A 21,374-nucleotide genomic window follows, 5' to 3' on the forward strand; every position below is an offset into this window, starting at 1 on the left:
CCTAAGGGGCCGGGAGGGGCCCCCGTGCTCGGCGGGCTGGGACGGGCCGCAGGGGGGGCCCCGCCGCTCCCCTCGCCGCTCCTCGAGACGCTGCCGCCGCCGGAACCTCCCCGGGGCCTGACCGGAGCCTCCCCGGGGGAGAAGCGGGGCCTGCTCGGGGCCTTTCGCGGCCTTACCGGGGCCTCCCCGCGGCCTTTCGGGGCTCGGCGGCGCCGTCTGGGGCCTCCCCGGGGCTCGGCGGCGCCGTTCGCGGCCTTACCGGGGCTTGACCGGAGCTTTTTGAGGTCGGACCGGGCCCTTCTCGAGGCCTCCGGGCCCTGACCGGGGCTGAACCGGCGCCTTTCGGGCTCCAACCGGGGCTGAACCGGGGCTTTAAAGGCCTTTAACGGGAAGAGCCCCACGGTTCCCCCTGTTTTGGTTCTTTATCCCCGGAATTTGGGGCCGATTTCAGCCGAAATCGCGGCCAAATCGGAGCTTTTTTTGTTTTGTGTTTTTCTTATTTCACAGCGGCGCTTTTCCCGTTTTTTTTTTTTTTTTTTTTTTTGGTTTTTTTTTTTTTTTTTTCCTCCGGGATTTCGGCTCCTCCTGAGGGTCAGAGAATCCCGGCATTTGAGGCGCAGGAGGAGCGGGATGAAATTCCAAGGATTTCTTCACTCGAGCGAGGTTTTTTTGGCTTTTTTCTTGCGGTTTTTGCTTTGAGCGAGCCCAGGATCGCCCAAATCCGCGAGAAATCCGGGATCCAGGGAATTCCTCCCTCGGGAATGGTGTCCCTGGAACCGGGAATGACTTAAGGGCAACGCTGTGTTTGGCTTTTCCTCGGTAAATTATTCTTTAGCAAGTTTAAAAAAAAAAAAAAGAAAAAAAAAAAAGGATTTTTTTGGGGGGAAAAATCCGGTGTTTTCCGGCAAGGACTGACAGCGATCCCGGCCTCTGGAATTGCGGCCGCCGGTGGAACTTTGGGAGCCTCCGCGGGGGATTTTTGGGGAGTTTAATTTAAAAAAAAAAAAAAAAAAATCAAGGACAAGGAGAAAAGGGGATCGAAGATTGCTGAGAAACGCTCGGGATCCAGGCACGGCTGGGATCGCTCCTGGCTGAGGTGGGTGTGCAGGGATTTGGGATTCCGGGATTTGGGGGGATTTATTCGGGAGCTTGGGATGGATCCAGAGGCTCCTGATGGAGCCAGGGAGGTTTGGGATTGGTCCAGGGAGCCTCCAAATGGATCTGGAGAGGCTCAGGATGGATCCTGGGAGGGATCCAGAGGGTCCTGATGGATCCAAGGAGGTTTGGGATGGATCCAGAGGGTCCTGATGGATCCAGGAGGGGCTCGGGATGGATCCTGGGGAGCTCAGGATGGATCCAGGGAAGTTTGGGATGGATCCAGAAGATCCTGGCAGATCTGGAGAGGCTTGGGATGGATCCTGGGAGGGATCCAGAGGGTCCTGAGGGATCCAGGAAGGCTCAGGATGGATGTGGAGAGAGTCAGGATTAATCCAGGGAGGTTCAGGGTGGATCCAAGGAGGTTTGGGATGGATCTGGAGAGGCTCAAGATGGATTCTGGGGAGTCTGGGGTGGATCCAGGGGTGTTCAGGATGGATCCAGAGGGTCCTGATGGATCCAGGAAGAGTCAGGATTAATCCAAGGAGGCTCAGGATGGATCCAGGAGTTGGGGATGGATCCCAAGGAGTTCCCTCCTGGAGCCTCCCAGCTCGAACCCCTCCCTGCTCCAGCCAATTATCCCGGCTGGCGCTAATTATTCCCACCCAGAGAGCTCCGGGGATTTTGGGAATCCTCGGGAATCCCTTGGAATTCGGGGCTGGAATGACGTTTTGGGATCCATTTGGATTATTATTATATAGGATGGATTAAAGCTGAAGCCACTCAGGAATAAAATTTCCACATTCCCAGCAGATTCCAGGGGTAGGAATTCCCAAATTCCCCAATTCCAGCCCCAAACGGCCCCAGTTTTCCATGGGGCTCCTTTTCCTTCAGGATATTTTGTCAGGAGCTTCCTTCTCTTGCTCCCTTCCCAGCCTCCTTTTCTTCCTGGAAAATCCAATTTATTTGGGCTGGGAATGGATTTTTGGGAATTCCTGCTGGATTTAGGAAGGGGAATCCCCCCCCCCCCCCCCCCAAAAAAAAAGTGGAAAATTCAGGATCAATCCCAATTTTGGGTTTTTTTTTTCCCCAATTGTTTGGGAATTGTTCCTATCCCTGGGATCCAAAATTCCTGCTGGGAACTGGGAGGGAAAAGTTCACCTGGAGTCTCTCCCTCGTGTCCATTTCCCCTGGAAAATTCACCTGAAAATTGGGATTTGGGTCTTTTCTCCCCACCCGGGCCGGGATTTTTTGGGATAATGTGGAATTCTCACGGTTTTGGCCTGAATTTAGTGGGAAAAATCCCCAAATATCCGCAGGGATCCCATTGGGGCTGAGCCCTGGGAAGCCCCAGGAACTCGTTTTTCCCGTTGATCCCGAAATTATTTGAATGTTCCCGGAATTCTCTTCCTGGGAAAAGCCTCCGGAGTGGGTGGGGGGGGGGGATTTTCCAAAGGATTTCGGGATCTTTGGGGTTTTTTTCTGGGAGATTTTCTTGCTCCCTTCTGAGGAAAATCCATGGATTTTGGGGATTTTTGGGATTTCCACCTCCCACCCTGTGGATTTCAGGATTTTGGGAGCCGTGGAAATCTCGGGATCTCCTCCACGGCTGGAATTCCCTGCTTGGAAGTGAATTTAACAATTTTTGTGGATTTTTTGGGAAGCTTGATCCCAAAACTCCCCTTTGCCAGGGGTCAGCACTTCCATAAAACCTCAATTTTCCTGGATTTCTTGGGATTTTCAGGCAGCACGACACCAAATTCCTGCTTTTTTTTCTGGCTTCCACGGGAGGAAAACGATCCAGGATCATTCCAGAGGGGTTGGTGCTGAAGAATCCAAGGATTTTCCCCGATTTTTGTACAATTCGACACCCAAATTTGGGGGAAAAGGGGACATTTTAAGGAAAACTCCCTAAAAAACAGCGGGATCACAGCACCAGGTGCTTCCCATTCCCCCCCTGGAGCTGGGGCCAGGTTGTTTTTTTCCAGGGATTTTATGGGAATTTCCTCCTTGGAGAGAGCTGGGAATTGGGGATGGGTGGGGGGTTCCTGTCGTGATCCCGATGTTTTCCTGGTGTTTTGGAGACTGTATCCAGGGAAAGGCTGGAGCCAGGGCTGAGGAGTGGGGATGGATCCCAATGGAAAATCCCAGGGATTGGGGTTGGGATTCCACTGAAAAAAAACCCAGGGATTTGGGTCAGGATCCCAATGGAAAATCCCAGGGATTGGGGTTGGGATTCCACTGAAAAAAACCCAGGGATTTGGGTCAGGATCCCAATGAAAAATCCCTGGGATTGTGGTTGGGATCCTGACAGAAAATCCCAGGGATTTGGGTCAGGATCCTTGGTGGATCACACTGGAAAATCCCTGGGATTGGGGTTGCAATCCTGACAGAAAATCCCCGGGATTGGGGTAAAGATCCCAATGGAAAATCCCAGAGATTGGGGTCGGGATCCTGAGTGAATCCTGCTGGAAAACCCCCAGGGATTGATTGGGGTTGGGGTCCTGCTGGAAAACACCCAAGATTTGGGTTGGGATCCCACTGGATTCCAGTGGAAAACCCCAAGGGATTGATTTGGGTTGGGATCCCACTGGAATCCCCAGAGATTTGGATCAGGATCCTGAGTGAATCCCACTGAAAAATTGGGATTTGGGTCAGGATCCTCACTGGATTCCCATGGAAAATCCCCGGGATTGGGGTCAGGATCCCGAGTGGATCCTGCTGGAAAACCCCAAGGGATTGGGGTCGGGATCCTCACTGGATTCCCATGGAAAATCCCCGGGGCTGGGGTCAGGATCCCATCCAGGAGCTCCTGATCCCAGGAATTCCCGAGGGATGGGATTTTCAGGATGCATCCCTGCAGTGTGGGGCACTGAGATCCCTCTGGACCCCTCTGGGTCCCCATTTTCGGCCGGGATACAGCGATGTCCCCGTGTCCCACTGTCCCCATGTCCCATTGACCCCACTGACCCCGTGTCCCACTGTCCCTGTGTCCTACTAACCCCATTGTCCCCGTGTCCCCAGCAGGTGCCATGTCCCACTGACCCCATTGTCCCCGTGTCCCCAGCAGGTGCCCATGGCAGGCTGGAAGCGTGGTGCCATGTCCCACTGTCCCCATGTCCCACTGATCCCACTGTCCCCATGTCCCACTGACCCCATTGTCCCGTGTCCCCAGCAGGTGCCCATGGCGGGCCGGAAGCACAGTGCCATGTCCCACTGACCCCATATCCCATTGTCCCCATGTCCCACTGACCCCTTTGTCCCCATGTCCCCAGCAGGTGCCCATGGCGGGCTGGAAGCGCGGTGCCATGTCCCATTGATCCCATTGTCCCCATGTCCCACTGACCCCATTGTCCCCATGTCCCCAGGTGCCCATGGCGGGCTGGAAGCACAGTGCCATGTCCCACTGACCCCATATCCCACTGTCCCCATGTCCCACTGACCCCATTGTCCCCATGTCCCCAGCAGGTGCCCATGGCAGGCTGGAAGCGCGGTGCTATGTCCCATTGACCCCATTGTCCCCAGGTGCCCATGGCGGGCCGGAAGCGCGGTGCCATGCCTGGCAGTGCCATGTCCCACTGACCCCATACCCCATTGTCCCCAGCAGGTGCCCATGGCGGGCCGGAAGCGCGGTGCCATGTCCCATTGATCCCATTGTCCCCATGTCCCACTGACCCCATTGTCCCGTGTCCCCAGCAGGTGCCCATGGCGGGCCGGAAGCGCGGTGCGGGCGGTGCCAGCGGCGGTGCCGGCGGTGCCGGTGGCGGTGGCGGAGCGGCGGCGCCGTGGCCGGAGGAGCCGGGCGAGCGCGAGCAGGGCCTGTACTCTCTGCACCGCATGTTCGACATCGTGGGCGCGCAGCTGACGCACCGCGACGTGCGCGTGCTCTCCTTCCTGTTCGTGGACGTGCTGGACGAGGCCGAGCGCGGCCGCATCCGCTCGGGACGAGATTTCCTGCTGGCCCTGGAGCGCCAGGGCCGCTGCGACGAGAGCAACCTGCGGCAGCTGCTGCAGCTGCTGCGCATCATCACCCGCCACGACCTGCTGCCCTACGTCAGCCTCAAGAGGCGGCGCCCCGGTGAGTGTCTGTCGCGATATATCGCGATATATGGGGTCAGTATCGCGATATATGGGGTCAGTATCGCGATATATGGGGTCACTATCACGATATACGGGGTCACTGTCACAATGTATGGAGTCATTGGGGGTTACATCATCACCCGCCACGACCTGCTGCCCTACGTCAGCCTCAAGAGGCGGCGCCCCGGTGAGTGTCTGTCGCGATATATGGGGTCAGTATCACGATATACGGGGTCAGTATCACGATATACGGGGTCAGTATCGCGATATATGGGGTCAGTATCACGATATATGGGGTCACTGTTATAATGTATGGAGTCATTGGGGGTTACATCATCACCCGCCACGACCTGCTGCCCTACGTCAGCCTCAAGAGGCGGCGCCCCGGTGAGTGTCTGTCGCGATATATCGCGATATATGGGGTACTGGGGTGACATCATCATGCACCATGACCTGCTGCCCTGTGTCAGCCTCAGGTGGCGATGCCTGGCTGAGTCTGTCGCGATATGTCACGATGTGTCGCGATATATGGGGTCACATCGCCCACCACGAGCTGCTGCCCTACAGCAGCCTCAGGCAGCGGCAGCCAGGTGAGTCTGTCGCGATATGAGGCTGCTGTCGTGACAGGCTGCCCTATATGGAGATACGTGGCTCTGGTGTCGCAGTAGGTGGGGCTGGTGTCACGATAGAAGGGCTGGGATCACAGCGGGCTGCCCTGTGTCCCAATAGGCTGCCCTATATCACGATAGGCTGCCCTATATCGTGACACTGTTCTGTGTGTCAGCCCTGGAGGGGCCCTGGGCTGGTGAGTGACCCCTGAGCCGGGTGGGAGCCATGGCTGGAGCCTGCCCAGGGATCGGGATCGGGATTGGGATTGGGATCGGGATTGGGATCGGGGCTGGCACAGCTTTGGGATGTGCTGTGTGTGACACCCGAGGTGCAGCTGCTGGAACAATCCTGGGATGATCCAGAGCTTTGAGATCCCCAGTGGGGTTTTCCCGGTGCCACCCTGGTGCCATTCCCTGAAATCCCAGTGCCAATCCCAGTGCCAATCCCGGTGCCAATCCCGGTGCCATTCCCTGACACCCGGTGCCACCTCAATGCCATTCCCAGTGTGCCCGGACCTGGTGGACAAGTACCTGGAGGAGACGTCCATCCGCTACGTCACCCCCCGCGCGCCCGGGGGGGCCCCGCCCGGCCTCGGCCACCCCCACAAATCAGGTACGGGGCCCACGGGGGGTCACCATCCCCCATTTGGGATCACCATCCCCCATTTGGGGTCACCATCCCCTTTTTGGGATCATCACTCCCCCCATTTGGGAATATCACCTCCATTTGGGGTCATCATCCCTATTTAGGATCATCCCTTTGGGGATCGTTTTCCCCCTTTGGGGTCACCTCCTCCATTTGGGGTCATCCCAAAGTTCCCGACCCTGGAACTCTTGGGGTTCGGCTCTGGGTTTGGGGGACAGTGCCCAAATCTGTGGGGGGTTTCAGGGATTTGGTGCAGGAATTGGGGTCCCCTTAATGAATGGGGGAGATTTGGGATCTCTGACCCCATTTGTGTCCCAGTTTCCCAGTGCCTGCCCCCCCAGGGTGGGATTTGGGATGGATTTGGGGCTCCCTGGATGGATTTGGGATGGGTTTGGGATGGGTTTGAGGTCCCTGACCCCATTTGTCCCCCCCATATCCCAGTGCCTGCCCCCCACCCGTCCCTGTGCTGCCCCCCGGGGGGGCCCCAGCTGGGCCCGAAGCGCCCGGGCCGGGCCCGGAGCCTCCTCGGGAACCAACGGAAACGCAGGAAGTCAGCGACCCCCGACCCCAAGGAGAAACAGACCTGCGGTGAGAGGGGATTGGGATTGGGATTTGGGATTGGGAATGTGGGATTTGGGATCCCTAAAGGAGAAACAGACCTGCGGTGAGAGGGGATTGGGATTGAGGATTTGGGATTGGGAATGTGGGATTTGGGATCCCTAAAGAGAAACAGACCTGCAGTGAGAGGGGATTGGGAATGTGGGATTTGGGATATGGGATTCCTAAAGAGAAACAGACCTGTGGTGAGAGGGGATTGGGAATTGGGGATTGGGAATGTGGGATATGGGATTCCTAAAGAGAAACAGACCTGTGGTGAGAGGGGATTTGGATTGGGATTTGGGATTGGGAATGTGGGATATGGGATCCCTAAAGAGAAACAGACCTGCGGTGAGAGGGGATTGGGATTGGGATTTGGGATTTGGGATTTGGGATATGAGATCCCTAAAGAGAAACAGACCTGCGGTGAGAGGGGATTGGGATTTGGGATTGGGAATGTGGGATTTGGGATCCCTAAAGAGAAACAGACCTGCGGTGAGAGGGGATTGGGATTGGGATTTGGGATTGGGAATGTGGGATATGGGATCCCTAAAGAGAAACAGACCTGTGGTGAGAGGGGATTGGGATTGAGGATTTGGGATTGGGAATGTGGGATATGGGATCCCTAAAGGAGAAACAGACCTGTGGTGAGAGGGGATTGGGAATGGGAATGTGGGATTGGGAATGTGGGATTTGGGATCCCTAAAGAGAAACAGACCTGCAGTGAGAGGGGATTGGGATTTGGGATTGGGATATGGGATTCCTAAAGAGAAACAGACCTGTGGTGAGAGGGGATTGGGGATTTGGGACTGGGAATGTGGGACTGGGATTGGGAATGAGATCCCTAAAGAGAAACAGACCTGTGGTGAGAAGGGATTGTGGGATTGGGAATGTGGAACTGGAATCTCTGGTACTGCAATTGGAGCAATCCCCAGAATTGTGAGCCATCCCAATATTGGGAAAATCTGCAGCTTGGAGGTGAATTATTGAGTGGAGGAGCAAAACCCCCCCAAAAAACCCCGCCCAAACTCCATCAACCCTGCAACTCAGCACCAGGACTGCTTTTCCAACCTTCCTTCCCCTAATTCCTGAATCCCAATCCCCTGGCTTAGGATGGGGAGCTCTAGGATTGAGGGGAATTGGGATTGGAGTGAGAACTGGGATTGGAGGGTCTGGGGATTTGGGGCTGGAAGTGGGATGAGATCCCTGGAATCCTCAGACATTCCAACATAGAGAAAATTTGCATTTTGGGGGTGAATTATTGAGTGGAGGAGCCCCATGAAGAGAAGAAACCCCCAAAAAAACCCCACCCAAACTCCATCAACCCTGCAACTCAGCACCAGGACTGCCTTTCCAACCTTCCTTCCCCTAATTCCTGAATCCCAATCCCCTGGGAATGGGGGGGGGTCCTTAGGATGGGGATCTCTAGGATTGAGGGGAACTGGGATTAGAGGATCCTGGGGATTGGAGTGAGAACTGGGATTGGAGGGTCTGGGGTTTGGGGCTGGAACTGGCAGGAGATCCCTGGAATCCTCAGACATTCCGAGATAGAGAAAATTCACAGTTTGGGGGTGAATTACTGAGTGGAGGAGCCCTGTGAGTAGAAGAAACCCCCACAAAAATCCCCCAAACTCCATCAACCCTGCAACTCAGCACCAGGACTGCGTTTCCAACCTTCCTTTCCCTAATTCCTGAATCCCATTCCCCTGGGGATGGGGGGGTCCTTAGGATGGGGAGCTCTAGGATTGAGGGGAACTGGGATTGGAGTGAGAACTGGGATTGGAGGGTCTGGGGATTTGGGCTGGAAGCGGGATGAGATCCCTGGAATCCTCAGCCATTCCGACATCGAGAAAATTCACAGTTTGGGGGTGAATTACTGAGTGGAGGAGCCCCGTGAGGAGAAGAAACCCCACCCAAACTGCATCAACCCTACAACTCAATACGGGGAGCACCCCCAAATCCCCAAACCCCCAAATCCCCAAATCCCCCCGTTGCCCCCGCAGACATCCGCCTGCGCGTGCGCGCCGAGTACTGCCAGCACGACTCCGCCCTGCACGGCAACGTCTTCTCCAACAAGCAGGACCCTCTGGAGCGCCAATTCGAGCGCTTCAACCAGGCCAACACCATCCTGAAATCGCGGGATTTGGGCTCCATCATCTGCGACATCAAATTCTCGGAGCTCACCTACCTCGACGCCTTCTGGCGGGATTACATCAACGGCTCGCTGCTGGAGGCCCTCAAGGGCGTCTTCATCACGGACTCGCTCAAACAGGCCGTGGGCCACGAGGCCATCAAGCTGCTGGTCAACGTGGACGAGGAGGATTACGAGCTGGGCCGTCAGAAACTCCTCAGGAACTTGATGCTCCACACGGCTCCCTGAGGGATCTCAAGTTTTTTGTTGGTTTTTTTTGTTTTTTTTGTTCCCGGGTTTTTTCCGTTTTTTTGTCCCTCGTCCCGACTCTTCCCGAGGTTTTGTTGGCGTAGAGCCCCGCTCATGGATTTGGGGAGGGTTGGAGGTGTGGGGTGTTCCGGGATTTTGGCGATTTTTGGGGTTCCTGATGGGTTCTCCTTGTGTTTTTTCCATGGGTTTTCCTTCCCTTTTTTTTTTTTTTTTTGTTTGTTTGGTTTTTTTGTTTTTTTTTTTTTCTTTCGTACCCATTAAAAACGGCGATGAAAAGGTGAAAAATCCCACTGGTGCAAGAACACTGGGATTTGGGGATGTGGAATATTCCAGAATTCCTCACTTTTCCCTGTCTATTCCTCCTTCTCCTTGTGTTTTCCATGTTTTCTCTCCCTGTTTTCTTTTCTTTTGTATCCATTAAAAATGGTGATGATGAAAAGGCAAAAATCCCGTTGGTTCAGCACAGTCAGAATTGGGGATTTCAGGAGTGGGAAGCCCTGGAATAATGGAACATTCTGGGTTGGAGGTGTGGGGTATTCCAGAATTCAGCAGTTTTTGGGGTTCCTGATGGGTTCTCCTTGTGTTTTCCATGGGTTTTCCTTCTCTTTTTTTTTTTTTTTTTTTGGTACTCATTACAAACAGTGATGAAAAGGTGAAAATCCCACTGGTGCAAGAACACTGGGATTTGGGGATTGGGAGATTTGAGGTGTGGGAAGCCCTGGAAAATCAGAATATTCCAGAATTCCTCACTTTTCCCTGTCAATTTCTCTTTTTCCTTGTGTTTTCCATGATTTTTTTCCTGTTTTCTGTTCTTTTGCACCCATTAAAACCCACGATGAAAAGGTGAAAATCCCATTGGTGCAACATGCTGGGATTTGGGGATTGGAGGTTTGGAGAGCACTGGAATAACAGAATATTCCAGAATTCCTCACTTTTCCCTGGCAATTCCTTCTCCTCTTTGTGTTTTCCATGTTTTCTCCCTATTTTCTTTTCTTTTATATCCATTAAAAATGGTGATGAAAAGGCAAAAATCCCATTGGTGCAGCACAGTCGAAATTGGGGATTTCAGGTGTGGGAAAATGGAATATTCCAGAATTCCTCACTTTTCCCCCATCAATTCTTCTTTCTCCTTGTGTTTTTCATCATTTTTTTTTCCTCTTTTGTATCCATTAAAAATGGCCAAAAAAGGGCAAAAATTTCATTTTAAGAACTTGAGGGATGCAATGGGATTTGGGGACTGGGGGTGTGGAATATTTCAGAATTCCTCATTTTGTCAAATTCCTCCTCCTTGTGTTTTCCATGATTTCCCCTCTAGTTTTCTCCTCTTTTATATCCATTAAAAACAAAAAGCAAATGGCAATTTCCCCCAAAATTCCCATTTTCCTCCCCCAAAAATCCCTGGGTTCCCCCCCCAAAATTTCCCATTTTCCCCCAAACCCAACAGGGATGCAGTTTTTTCCCATTTTCCCTGTTTTTCCCCCCATTCTCACCCAGCATTTGGGGGATCCCAATCCCTCCCATCCCAAAATTCCTCCACACTTTGGGGTAATTTCCTGGGATTTTTGTATTTTTCAAATTTCAATAGAAGGAAATTCCTCCCCCCCCCAAAAAAAAACGGGGACACCCCAAAAAAAAGGGGGTGAGGAGCACCGAGCTGCCCCATTTTGGGGAAGAAAGAACAGATTTGGGGCAGATTTGGGCAAAATCTGGAATTTGGGGTGCTGGTGTCACCCTCAGGGTGCCCTAAATGACCTCCAAAAATGGGGGAGACCCCAAAAAATGGGGGGAGCCCATAATAAGAGGGGGACACCTTGGGCTGTTCCTTTTTGGGAACAAAAGTGCTGATTCAGTGCAAATTTGGGCTGAATTGGGGCAGATTTTGGGCAGATTCTGAACTGATTCAAAGCAGATTTGGGGCTGAAATTGGGACCCCCAAAAAGAGGGAGGGGACATTGTGCCATTTCATTTTAGGGACATGAAGGCAGATTTGGGGCTCATTCAGAGCTGGAATTGATGCAGATTTGGGATCCCAAAAAAAGAGTGGGGACCCCAAAAGGAGAGCAGGGAGGACACATTGTGCCATTTCATTCTGGGGGACAAAAGGGCAGATTTGGAGCAAATTTGGGGCCAATTTGGAGCTGAATTGATGCAGATTTGGGGCAGATTCGGGGCTGAAATTTTGGGACTCCAAAAAGAGGGAGGGGACACCTTGTGCCAGTTCATTATGGGGACAAAAAGGGCAGATTTGGGGCTGATTCAGAGCTGAATTGATTCAGATTTGGGGCTGATTTGTGACCCCAAAAAGAGGGAGGGGACATTGTGCCATTTCATTTTGGGTACAAAAAGGGCAGATTTGGGGCTGATTCTGAGCTTGAATCGATGCAGATTTGGGACCCTAAAAAAGAAAAAGGGACGACACCTTGTGCCACTTCATTCTGGGGACACAAAAGCAAATCCGGTGCCAACTCCGAGTGGATTTTGGGTGGATTTGGAGCAGTTTGAGCCCAAACCCGGTGCCAGTCGGTGCCGGTCCCCCGGTGCCAGCTCAGGTGGCCGCTGTCCCTGGCAGTGTCCCGTAGATGTCCCCACGGCGGTGGCCGTGCACAGGCAGGTTCTGGCGCACCTGCTCCAGGTAGGCCAGGTCCAGCTGGGCCAGGCACAGCCCTGGGCCCTCCTGGCACTGGGCCACCACCGTGCCCCAGGGATCGGCCACCAGCGAGTGGCCAAAGGACGCCCGGCCCGGGTTGTGCCGCCCGGTCTGAGCCGCGGCCACCACGTAGCACTGGCACTCGATGGCACGGGCACGCAGCAGCACCTGCGGGGACAGCGGGGTCACCCAGGGGACATGGGGGACACGGGGGGCACGGGGACACCGAGGGGACATGGGGGACACGGGGACACAGCAACACCTGTGAGTACAGCGGTGACACTGAGCAGACTGGGGGCCATGGGGACAGTGGTGACACTGAGGGGACAGAACTAGGGGACATGGGGGTCACGGGGACAGCGGTGACACCGAGGGGACATGGGGCCCATGGGGACAGCAGTGACACCGAGGGGAGAGAACTGGGCGGGATGGGATCACAGCAGTGACACTGAGGGGACATGGAGGGCACAAGGGGCATGGGGACATAGCAGCCCTCTTAGGGACCCCCCCCCAGGTGTCCCCAGCCCCCTCCCAGGGTGTCCCCAAGCCCTCCCCGGTGTCCCCTCACCTCCCAGTGTGCAGCTCCGGTGGGGACGGTGAAGGCCGAGGGGAAGGTCAGGATTTGGGCACCGGCCCCGCGCAGAGCCTGGGCCAGCTCCGGGAAACGCAGGTCATAGCACACGGCCAGCCCCAGCTGCGGGGACATCGGGGACAGCTGGGGACAGCTGGGGACACCCTGGGGACAGCCCTGGGACATGGGGAGGTCAGGGCAGGGCCAGCTCTGGGTACCACGGGCTGTGGCACACGGCCAATTCCAGTGGTTTTCTGGGAATCCCGCGGCTCAGCGAGGCCAGGGAACACTTGGGGACACCTTGGGGACACTCAGGGACACCGGGGCCATCCCAGGCCTCGTGGCAGGGCCGTACCTTGCCCACAGGGGTGGCGATGGGTGGCAGCAGCTCCCGGCCCGGGTTGGTGAAGGAGCTCTCGCTCAGCGCCGGCGCCCCCGGCAGCGCCGCGTCAAACAGGTGAAGCTTCCGGTAGGCGGCCACCAGCGCACCTGGGGACACCGCGGGGATTGGGGACAGCTGGGGACAGCCAGGGACAGCTGGGGACAGCCAGGGACACTGGGGGTTGGGGACAGCCAGGGGTTGGGAATGTTTCCGGTACTTGGCCACCACCGCTCCTGGGGACAGCCAGAGGGGATTGGGGACAACCAGGGACACCAGGAGGCATTGGGGACAGTCAGGGACAACCAGGGGGGATTGGGGACATCCAGAGACAGCTGGGGACAGCCAGGGACACCAGGGGGATTGGGGACAGTTGGGGACACCAGGGACAGCCGGGGACATCCAGGGACAGCCAGGGGTTGGGAACGCTTCTGGTACACGGCCACCACCACTCCTAGGGACAGCCAGGGGGATTGGGGACAGCTGGGGACACTGGGGACAGCCAAGGGGGATTGGGGACAGCTGAGGACACTGGGGACAGCCAAGGGGGATTGGGGACAGCTGAGGACACTGGGGACAGCCAAGGGGGATTGGGGACACTGGGGACAGCCAGGGGTTGGGAATGTTTCTGGTACACAGCCACCACCGCTCCTGGGGACATGGCGGATTGGGGACAGCTGGGGACACAGGGACATCCAGAGGCTGGGAATGCCAGGGCCATGTGGGGGATTGGGATTCTTGGGGACACGAGGCAGGGACACAGGGACATCTGGAGGGTTGGGAATGTTGGGGACACACAGATCTGGAGGACACGGGGTGGTGGCACAAGGACTTTGGGAGGTTTGGGAATGTCAGGGACATGGAGAGTGGGGACATGGGGGTGACACAGGGGTGACAGGTGTCCCACCAGAGTTGTCCAGCAGCAGGTGACAGTTGTAAATCCGGCCCGTGCTGTCCCAGTCCTGGCCACGCTCGTGGAAACCCCCGAGGGACAGCCACACGTCACATTCCCTGGGGACACACAGGACACGAGGTGACATTCCCTGGGGACACACAGGACACGAGGTGACATTCCCTGGGGACACACACACGGCACACCCCGGCCCCATTCCTGGTCCCTGTCCCTGTCCAAGGGATGGGGGCGAGGACAAGGACAGCAACTGGGACAGGTGGGGACAAAAACAAGGACAGGGACAGAGACGGGAACAGGGACAAGAATTGGGATGGGGACAGGGACAGACAGGGCTGGAAACAGGCAGGGGGAAAAGGACAAGGGACAGGGACAGGGAAACAGAGGGGATGGGGGACAGAAGGAGCTGGGAACAGAAGGTGGGTGAGGAACAGTGACAGTGGTTGGGGACAAGGACAGGGATGGGGACAGGAACAGATGGGAATGAGGACACGGTTTGATAAGACTTTGGGGACAGGGACAGAGCTGAGGATGGCACTGGGGACAGAGACAGGACTGGAAACAAGGACAGGGCTGGGGAGAAGGACAGGAATGGGCTGGGAACAAGGACACAGCTCTGAACAGGTCCAGGTGTCCCCAGATCCTCCCAGTGTCCCCTCAGTGTCCACGCAGTGCTCGCAGGTGTCCCCTGGCACCCTCAGTGTCCCCAGGTGTCCCCTGGCACCCTCAGTGTCCCCTGGCGTCCTCAGATCTCCCCAGTGCCCCCAGATCCCCCCAGGTGTCCCCTGGCACCCCTGGTGTCCCCGTACTTTGCCAGCTGGCAGCAGCGCCCCACGATGTCGCCGTGCAGTGTCCCCATGTCCCCCGGTGTCCCCATGTCCCCAGTGTCCCCCGGTGTCCCCACGCCCCCCGATGTCCCCAGTGTCCCCCAGTGTCCCCAGTGTCCCCGTACTTTGCCAGCTGGCGGTAGCGCCCCACGATGTCCCCGTGCAGGGGCTCTGCCAGCTCCAGGCTCTGCTGGGGGCTGTCCCCGATGAAGTCGAAGCCCTCGGGCAGGAACACGGCCCGGGCCCCGCGCTCTGCCGCCCGCCGCACCAGCGCCGAGCACTGCTGCCAATTGTGCTCCTTGTCCGCCGTGCTGGTCACCTGCACCACGGCCACCACCCCCCCTGGGGACACTGCTGGCGCTGGGGACAGCGACATGGCCCTGGGGCTGTGGGGAGGGACGGTACGGGGGACATCAGGGGGACAGCGACGTGGCCCTGGGGCTGTGGGGAGGGGACACCGTGGGGACTGGGACACCTCACAGGGCTGGGGGTCGCCCCATGGGACACCTCGAAAGGACTGGGGTCACCCCTTGGGGACAGGGACAACCCCAGGTGACCCCATGGGGACCTGAAGCCTCTTTCCCCCCATTCATTTGGGGTCACCCTCAGCCCCCCCCTGGGGTTTTTGGGGTTCTCCACAGGGTATTTGGGGTCTCCCTGGCGTTTTTGGGGTTCCCCCGGTACCTGCTGGAGATGTGGGGGGCTCTCGAGGGTCTCGGGGGGCAGCACAGCAGGGCCCGGGGGGCCACCCTCAGCCTGGGAGGGAGACACCCCAAATTGGGGAGGGGTCACACGGCTGGGGGGGGGACCTGGGAACCCCCCAGATTGCCCCTGAACCCCCAAAACTGCCCCAAATACCCCCCAGACTGCCCCTGAACCCCCAAAACCGCCCCAAATACCCCCCAGACTGCCCCAGGGGTGACCCCACTCTGCCCCCTGACCCCCCCAAACGTCCTCAGCTCCCCACAGCTGCCCCAATTTGGACCCCAGCCCCTCAAAAACTGCTCCTAGGACCCCCCAAACTGCCCCAAATTAGCCCCAAACTGCCCCAGTTTGGACCCCAAAGTATCCAACTCCCTTAAATTGCCTCTAGAACCTCTCAGCATCCCCCAAAACTGCCCAAATCGGATCCCAAACTATCCCCAGCCCCAAAACTGCATCCAGACCCCCCAAACACCCTCCAAATACCCCCAAAACTGCCCCAATTTTGATCACAAAGTACCCCAGCTGCCTCAAAACTACCTCAAGACCCTCCAAACTCACCCCAATGCCCTGCGAACTGCCCCAAATCCCCCCAAAACTGCCCCAATTTGGACCCCAAACTATCCCCACACGCCCTTAACTGCCCCAACATTCCTCAATTGGCCCAAGAAGCTCCAGACACCCCCCAAACACCCCAAAACTGCCCCAATTCTGACCCCAAAGCACCCTCCCCTCCCCAAACTACCCCCAAACCGCACCCCTGTCACTCCCCACCCGTCCCCAGCCCCTCCAAATCCCAAATTCCCCGCACCTCCGCCCTCCCCCCACCCCCAAAGCCCCTCCTGCCCCGCATTTTTTCCCCTTTTTCCCCGTTTTTCGCCTCGTTCCCGCACATTCCCCGCCGGAGGCAGCTCGGGCAAAGTCCCCCCCCTTCAGGCGCTGCCCTCACCCAAGATGGCGCCGCTCCCGCCTCACCCGGATCCAAGATGGCGGCCGGAAGTGACGGCACGGAGGCCGCGGCCGGAGCGGAAGAGGCGGTGCCTCGTGAGAAAAGATGGCGGAGCCGGTGAAGGGGCGAGGGGCGGCCCCGGCCGGGAAGGCGCTGAGCGCCGAGCAGGTAAGGGTGGAATAGGGAAATGGGGAGGGGTCTGCGAACGGGGAGGGGGCCCTGGGAGCTGAGGGGAGGCAGGAGAGTGAGGGTGAGGCGGGGGGAACCAGAGGGGGTTGGGCCTGGGCGTGAGGGGAAGGTAGAGAGTGAGGGGGGGTCTGAGGGGCTGGGGAATAAGGGAGGGGTCCCTGATAATGAGGAGGGGTCTCTGATAATGAAGAGGGGTCTCTGTTAACGGCGGAGGGGTCCCTGGTAACGGGGAGGGAAAATGGAGGACGGGGGCTCTGGGCCTGAGAGGAAGGTGGAGAGTGAGGGGCAGTCCCTGATCCTTGAGGGGGTCTCTGATAACGGGGAGGGGTCCCTGATAAGGGTGGGTGGGGCTGGGACTGGGGTTGGGGAATGAGGGGGGGTCTCTGGGCCCGAGGGGGGGGGGGCTGCTGTGGGGTTGGGGGATCCCCACTCCCATCCCAGGGGTCTCCCAGTGCCCCCAGTGGGATCCCACCCCCATCCCTGGGGGTCCCACCCCCATCCAGGGGATCCCACTTGTATCCCAGTCCAATCCCAGTTTATCCCAGTCTATTCTCAATTCCTCAATCCCAGTTTATCCCAGTCCAGTCCCAGTTTATCCCAGTCCAGTCCCAGTTTATCCCAGTCTATTCTCAATTCCCCAATTCCAGTTTATCCCAGTCCAGTCTCAGTTTATCCCAGTCTAGTCTCAATTCCCCAATTCCAGTTTATCCCAATCCAATCCGAGTTTATCCCAGTCCATTCCCAGTTCCCCAATCCCAGTTTATCCCAGTTCCCCAATGCTCGTTTATTGTAGTCCAATCCCGTTTTATCCCAGTCTAATCCTGGTTTATCCCAGTCCATCCCAGTCCATCCCAGTGCAATCCTGGTTTATCCCAGTCCATCCCAGTTGACCCAGTCCAATCCCAGTCCAATCCCAGTCCATCCCAGTTGACCCAATCCAATCCTGCTTTATCCCAGTCCATCCCAGTCCAATCCCAGTCCAATCCCAGTCCAATCCCAGTTTATCCCAGCCCAATCCCAGCCCAATCCCAGTCCATCCCAGTCCATCCCAGCCCAATCCCAGCCCAATCCCAGTCCATCCCAGCCCAATCCCAGTCCATCCCAGTTGACCCAGTCCATCCCACTGCAGGTCGTGTCCCGTTTTAACCGGCTCCGGCAGGACCAGCGCGGTTTGGCCTCCAAAGCAGCTGAGCTGGAGCTGGAGCTCAACGAGCACAGGTGGGCATGGGGCATTTGGGGTGGGCATGGGGGCATTTGGGGTGGGCATGGGGCATTTGGGGTCGGGGTGGGGGCATTTGGGGTCGGGGTGGGGGCATTTGGGGTCAGGATTGGGGCATTTGGGGTCGGGATTGGGGCATTTGGGGTGGGGGTGGGGGCATTTGGGGTCAGGATGGGGGCATTTGGGGTCAGGATGGGGGCATTTGGGGTCGGGATTTGGGGTCGGGATGGGGGCATTTGGGGTCGGGATTTGGGGTCGGGATGGGGGCATTTGGGGTCGGGATTTGGGGTTGGGATTGGGGCATTTGGTGTCGGGATTGGGGGCATTTGGGGTCGGGATGGGGGCATTTGGGGTCTGGATTTGGGGCATTTGGGGTCGGGATTTGGGGTCGGGATTGGGGGCATTTGGGGACGGGGTGGGGGCATTTGGGATGGGGATTTGGGATGGGGATTTGGATTCAGGATTTAGGATGGGGATTTGAGATTGGGATTTGGGTGGTGGATTTGGGGTGCATTGGGGATTTGGGGTGCATTTTGGATGGGTATTTGGAGTGGATTTGGGTTGTGGATTTGGGATTGGGATTTGGGGTAGATTTGGGGTGGGGGTTTGGGGTAGATTTGGGGTGCTGATCCCGCTGTTCCAGCCTGGTGATCGAGACCCTGCGGGAGGTGGATCCCACCCGGAAGTGTTTCCGCATGGTCGGGGGGGTCCTGGTGGAGAGGACGGTCAAGGAGGTGCTGCCTGCCCTGGAGAGCAACCGGGAGCAGGTCTGGGACCCCAAACCCCCTGGGACCCCATGGAAACCCAGTGCTGTACCCCCAGACCCCCTGGGACCCCATAAAAACCCAGTGCTGTACCCCCAGACCCCCTGGGACCCCATAAAAACCCAGTGCTGTACCCCCAGACCCACTGGGACCCCATAAAAACCCAATGGGATGGCCCCAAACCCACTGGGACCCCATAAAAACCCAATGGGATGGCCCCAAATCCAATGGGACCCCATAAAAACCCAGTGGAGGATCCCAAAATCCACTGAGGTCCCATAAAAACCCAATGGAGGATCCCAAAACCCACTGAGGTTCCATAAAATTTCTCATTTTTCCCCCCAGATCTCCAAGCTGAATGAGGCTCTCATTTCCCATTTATTTTTCCCATTTTTCCCATTTTGATTTTTGCAATTTTTCCCCCCCAGATCTCCAAGTTGATTGAGGCTCTGATTTCTGATTTTTCCCATTTTGCTGGTTTTTCCCCCCAGATCTCCAAGCTGAATGAGGCTCTCATTTCCCATTTATTTTTCCCATTCTGATTTTTCTCATTTTTCCCATTTTTCCCCCCAGATCTCCAATCTGACCGAGGCTCTCATTTCTGAATTTTCTCATTTTTCCCATTTTTCCCCCAGATCTCCAATCTGACCGAGGCTCTCATTTCTGAATTTTCTCATTTTTCCCATTTTTCTCATTTTTTCCCCCAGATCTCCAATCTGACCGAGGCTCTCATTTCTGAATTTTCTCATTTTTCCCATTTTTCCCCCAGATCTCCAATCTGACCGAGGCTCTCATTTCTGAATTTTCTCATTTTTCCCATTTTTCCCATTTTTTCCCCCAGATCTCCAATCTGACCGAGGCTCTCATTTCTGAATTTTCTGAATTTTCCCATTTTTCCCATTTTTCCCCCAGATCTCCAATCTGACCGAGGCTCTCATTTCTGAATTTTCCCATTTTTCCCATTTTTCCCCCCAGATCTCCAATCTGATCGAGGCTCTCATTTCTGAATTTTCCCATTTTTCCCATTTTTCTCCCCAGATCTCCAATCTGACCAAGGCTCTCATTTCTGATTTTTCCCATTTTTCCCATTTTTCCCATTTTTCTCCCCAGATCTCCAATCTGATCGAGGCTCTCATTTCTGATTTTTCTGAATTTTCCCATTTTTCCCATTTTTTCCCCCAGATCTCCAATCTGACCGAGGCTCTCATTTCTGATTTTTCTGAATTTTCCCATTTTTCCCATTTTTTCCCCCAGATCTCCAATCTGACCGAGGCTCTCATTTCTGATTTTTCTGAATTTTCTAATTTTTCCCATTTTTCCCCCCAGATCTCCAATCTGACCGAGGCTCTCATTTCTGATTTTTCTGAATTTTCTAATTTTTCCCATTTTTCCCCCCAGATCTCCAAGCTGACCGAGGCTCTCATTTCTGATTTTTCCCATTTTTCCCATTTTTTCCCCCAGATCTCCAAGCTGATCGAGGCTCTGGCTCAGCAGCTGCAGGCCAAGGGCCGGGAGCTCTCGGAATTCCGGGAACGTCACAACATCCGACTGCTGGGGGAGGAGGAGCCCAAAGCCCCGGCCCGGGAGGGGCCCGAGGGGGGCAAGGGGGGCCCCGGGGGGGTCTTGGTGTCCTGACCCTTCCCCACAATTCCTACAGGGATTTTGGGTTCGTTTTGGGGAGGGGTCTTGGTGTCCTGATCCCTCCCCCACAATTCCCACAGGGATTTTGGGTTCGTTTTGGGGAGGGGTCTTGGTGTCCTGATCCCTCCCCCACAATTCCCACAGGGATTTTGGGTTCATTTGGGGGGGATCCTGGTGTCCTGACCCCTCCCCAACAATTCCCACAGATATTTTGGGTTCGTTTTGGGGAGGGGTCTTGGTGTCCTGACCCCTCCCCAACAATTCCCACAGGGATTTTGGGTTCGTTTTGGGGAGGGGTCTTGGTGTCCTGATCCCTCCCCCACAATTCCCAGGGATTTTGGGTTCGTTTTGGGGAGGGGTCTTGGTGTCCTGACCCTTCCCCACAATTCCCACAGGGATTTTGGGTTCGTTTTGGTGTCCTGACCCCCCCCCCCCCAACAATTCCCAGGGATTTGGGGTTCATTTGGGGGGGGTCCTGGTGTCCTGAACCCCCTCCCCCCCCCCCAAATTTTCAGGGGGATTTTGGGGTTTGTTCCAGAGGGTTTTGGGGCAATAAATGGGAGTTTTGGGACAAAGCCCGGTGTTGGTTTTTATGGGAAATGGGGAAAAGGGGTTGGGGGGAGTGGGGGGAATGAGGAGAGAACCCCAAATGAGGGGGTTCTGAGGGGGACCCCAAAATGGGAGGTGGGACCTCAAAATGGCGGGTGAGACCCTAAAATTGGGGGTAGAACCCCAAAATGGGGAGAGGTAACCCCCAAAAATGGGAGAGGACCCTAAATTGAGGAGGGGGGGGGCTTGAAAACAGTGGGGTAAAACCCCAAAATGTGGGAGCTGGGGGACCCCCAAACTGTGTCGGTGACACCCCGGGGGAGGGGACACTGTGAGGTGACAAAAGGAGGTGACAAGGACACGGCAGGGAGGTGACAAAGGACAGGTGACACAGAAAACGGGGTGACAAGGACATGGGGGGTGACAAAAGAGGGTGGCAAGGACATGGGGGGTGACAAGGACGCGGCAGGGAGGTGACAAGGACACCCGGGCCGGGCCGGCTCGGCGCGTGCCGGTGTCACCCGGTGTCACCCGGTGTCACCCAGAGGAGCTGTTGACTGCACACAGTGCCACACCCGCGCTGGCCCTGTCACCGGAGCT

At 56.4% G+C, this 21,374-nt stretch overlaps 3 protein-coding genes across 10 annotated transcripts; 2 read left to right on the plus strand and 1 right to left on the minus strand.

The window, feature by feature from the left end:
- Window positions 1–961: 961 nt before the first annotated feature.
- On the plus strand, window positions 962–10,277 carry DEDD (death effector domain containing). Of its 4 annotated transcripts, XM_088154756.1 has the most exons (6): window positions 973–1,096; window positions 2,840–3,034; window positions 4,795–5,173; window positions 6,289–6,396; window positions 6,871–7,017; window positions 9,030–10,277. In XM_088154756.1, the coding sequence occupies exons 3-6, from the start codon at window positions 4,801–4,803 to the stop codon at window positions 9,404–9,406; spliced, it is 1,005 nt and encodes a 334-aa protein (XP_088010882.1). In that variant the 5' UTR covers window positions 973–1,096; window positions 2,840–3,034; window positions 4,795–4,800; the 3' UTR covers window positions 9,407–10,277. The 4 variants fall into 4 exon arrangements, with proteins under 4 accessions (XP_088010880.1, XP_088010882.1, XP_088010879.1 ...); XM_088154754.1 differs by lacking the exon at window positions 2,840–3,034 and having other exon boundaries at window positions 962–1,096; window positions 4,792–5,173; XM_088154753.1 differs by lacking the exon at window positions 2,840–3,034 and having other exon boundaries at window positions 975–1,096.
- Window positions 10,278–10,973: 696 nt separating this feature from the next.
- NIT1 (nitrilase 1) lies at window positions 10,974–16,466 on the minus strand. 5 transcript variants are annotated; one of them, XM_088154761.1, is made up of 7 exons: window positions 16,413–16,466; window positions 15,446–15,517; window positions 14,887–15,147; window positions 13,932–14,035; window positions 13,001–13,134; window positions 12,643–12,768; window positions 10,974–12,242 (listed from the first exon to the last, which is right to left on the minus strand). In XM_088154761.1, the coding sequence occupies exons 3-7, from the start codon at window positions 15,135–15,137 to the stop codon at window positions 11,973–11,975; spliced, it is 885 nt and encodes a 294-aa protein (XP_088010887.1). In that variant the 5' UTR covers window positions 15,138–15,147; window positions 15,446–15,517; window positions 16,413–16,466; the 3' UTR covers window positions 10,974–11,972. The 5 variants fall into 5 exon arrangements, with proteins under 5 accessions (XP_088010887.1, XP_014748928.2, XP_088010885.1 ...); XM_014893442.2 differs by having other exon boundaries at window positions 16,357–16,413; XM_088154759.1 differs by lacking the exons at window positions 12,643–12,768; window positions 16,413–16,466 and adding an exon at window positions 16,357–16,409.
- Window positions 16,467–16,472: 6 nt separating this feature from the next.
- Window positions 16,473–20,800, plus strand: PFDN2 (prefoldin subunit 2). Its single transcript, XM_088154773.1, has 4 exons — window positions 16,473–16,580; window positions 17,731–17,819; window positions 18,464–18,587; window positions 20,046–20,800. The coding sequence occupies exons 1-4, from the start codon at window positions 16,518–16,520 to the stop codon at window positions 20,217–20,219; spliced, it is 450 nt and encodes a 149-aa protein (XP_088010899.1). The 5' UTR covers window positions 16,473–16,517; the 3' UTR covers window positions 20,220–20,800.
- The last annotated feature ends 574 nt before the right edge of the window (window positions 20,801–21,374 follow it).

This window comes from Sturnus vulgaris, chromosome 31 (genome assembly GCF_052056855.1).
Source record: "Sturnus vulgaris isolate bStuVul1 chromosome 31, bStuVul1.hap1, whole genome shotgun sequence".
NCBI lineage: Eukaryota > Metazoa > Chordata > Aves > Passeriformes > Sturnidae > Sturnus > Sturnus vulgaris.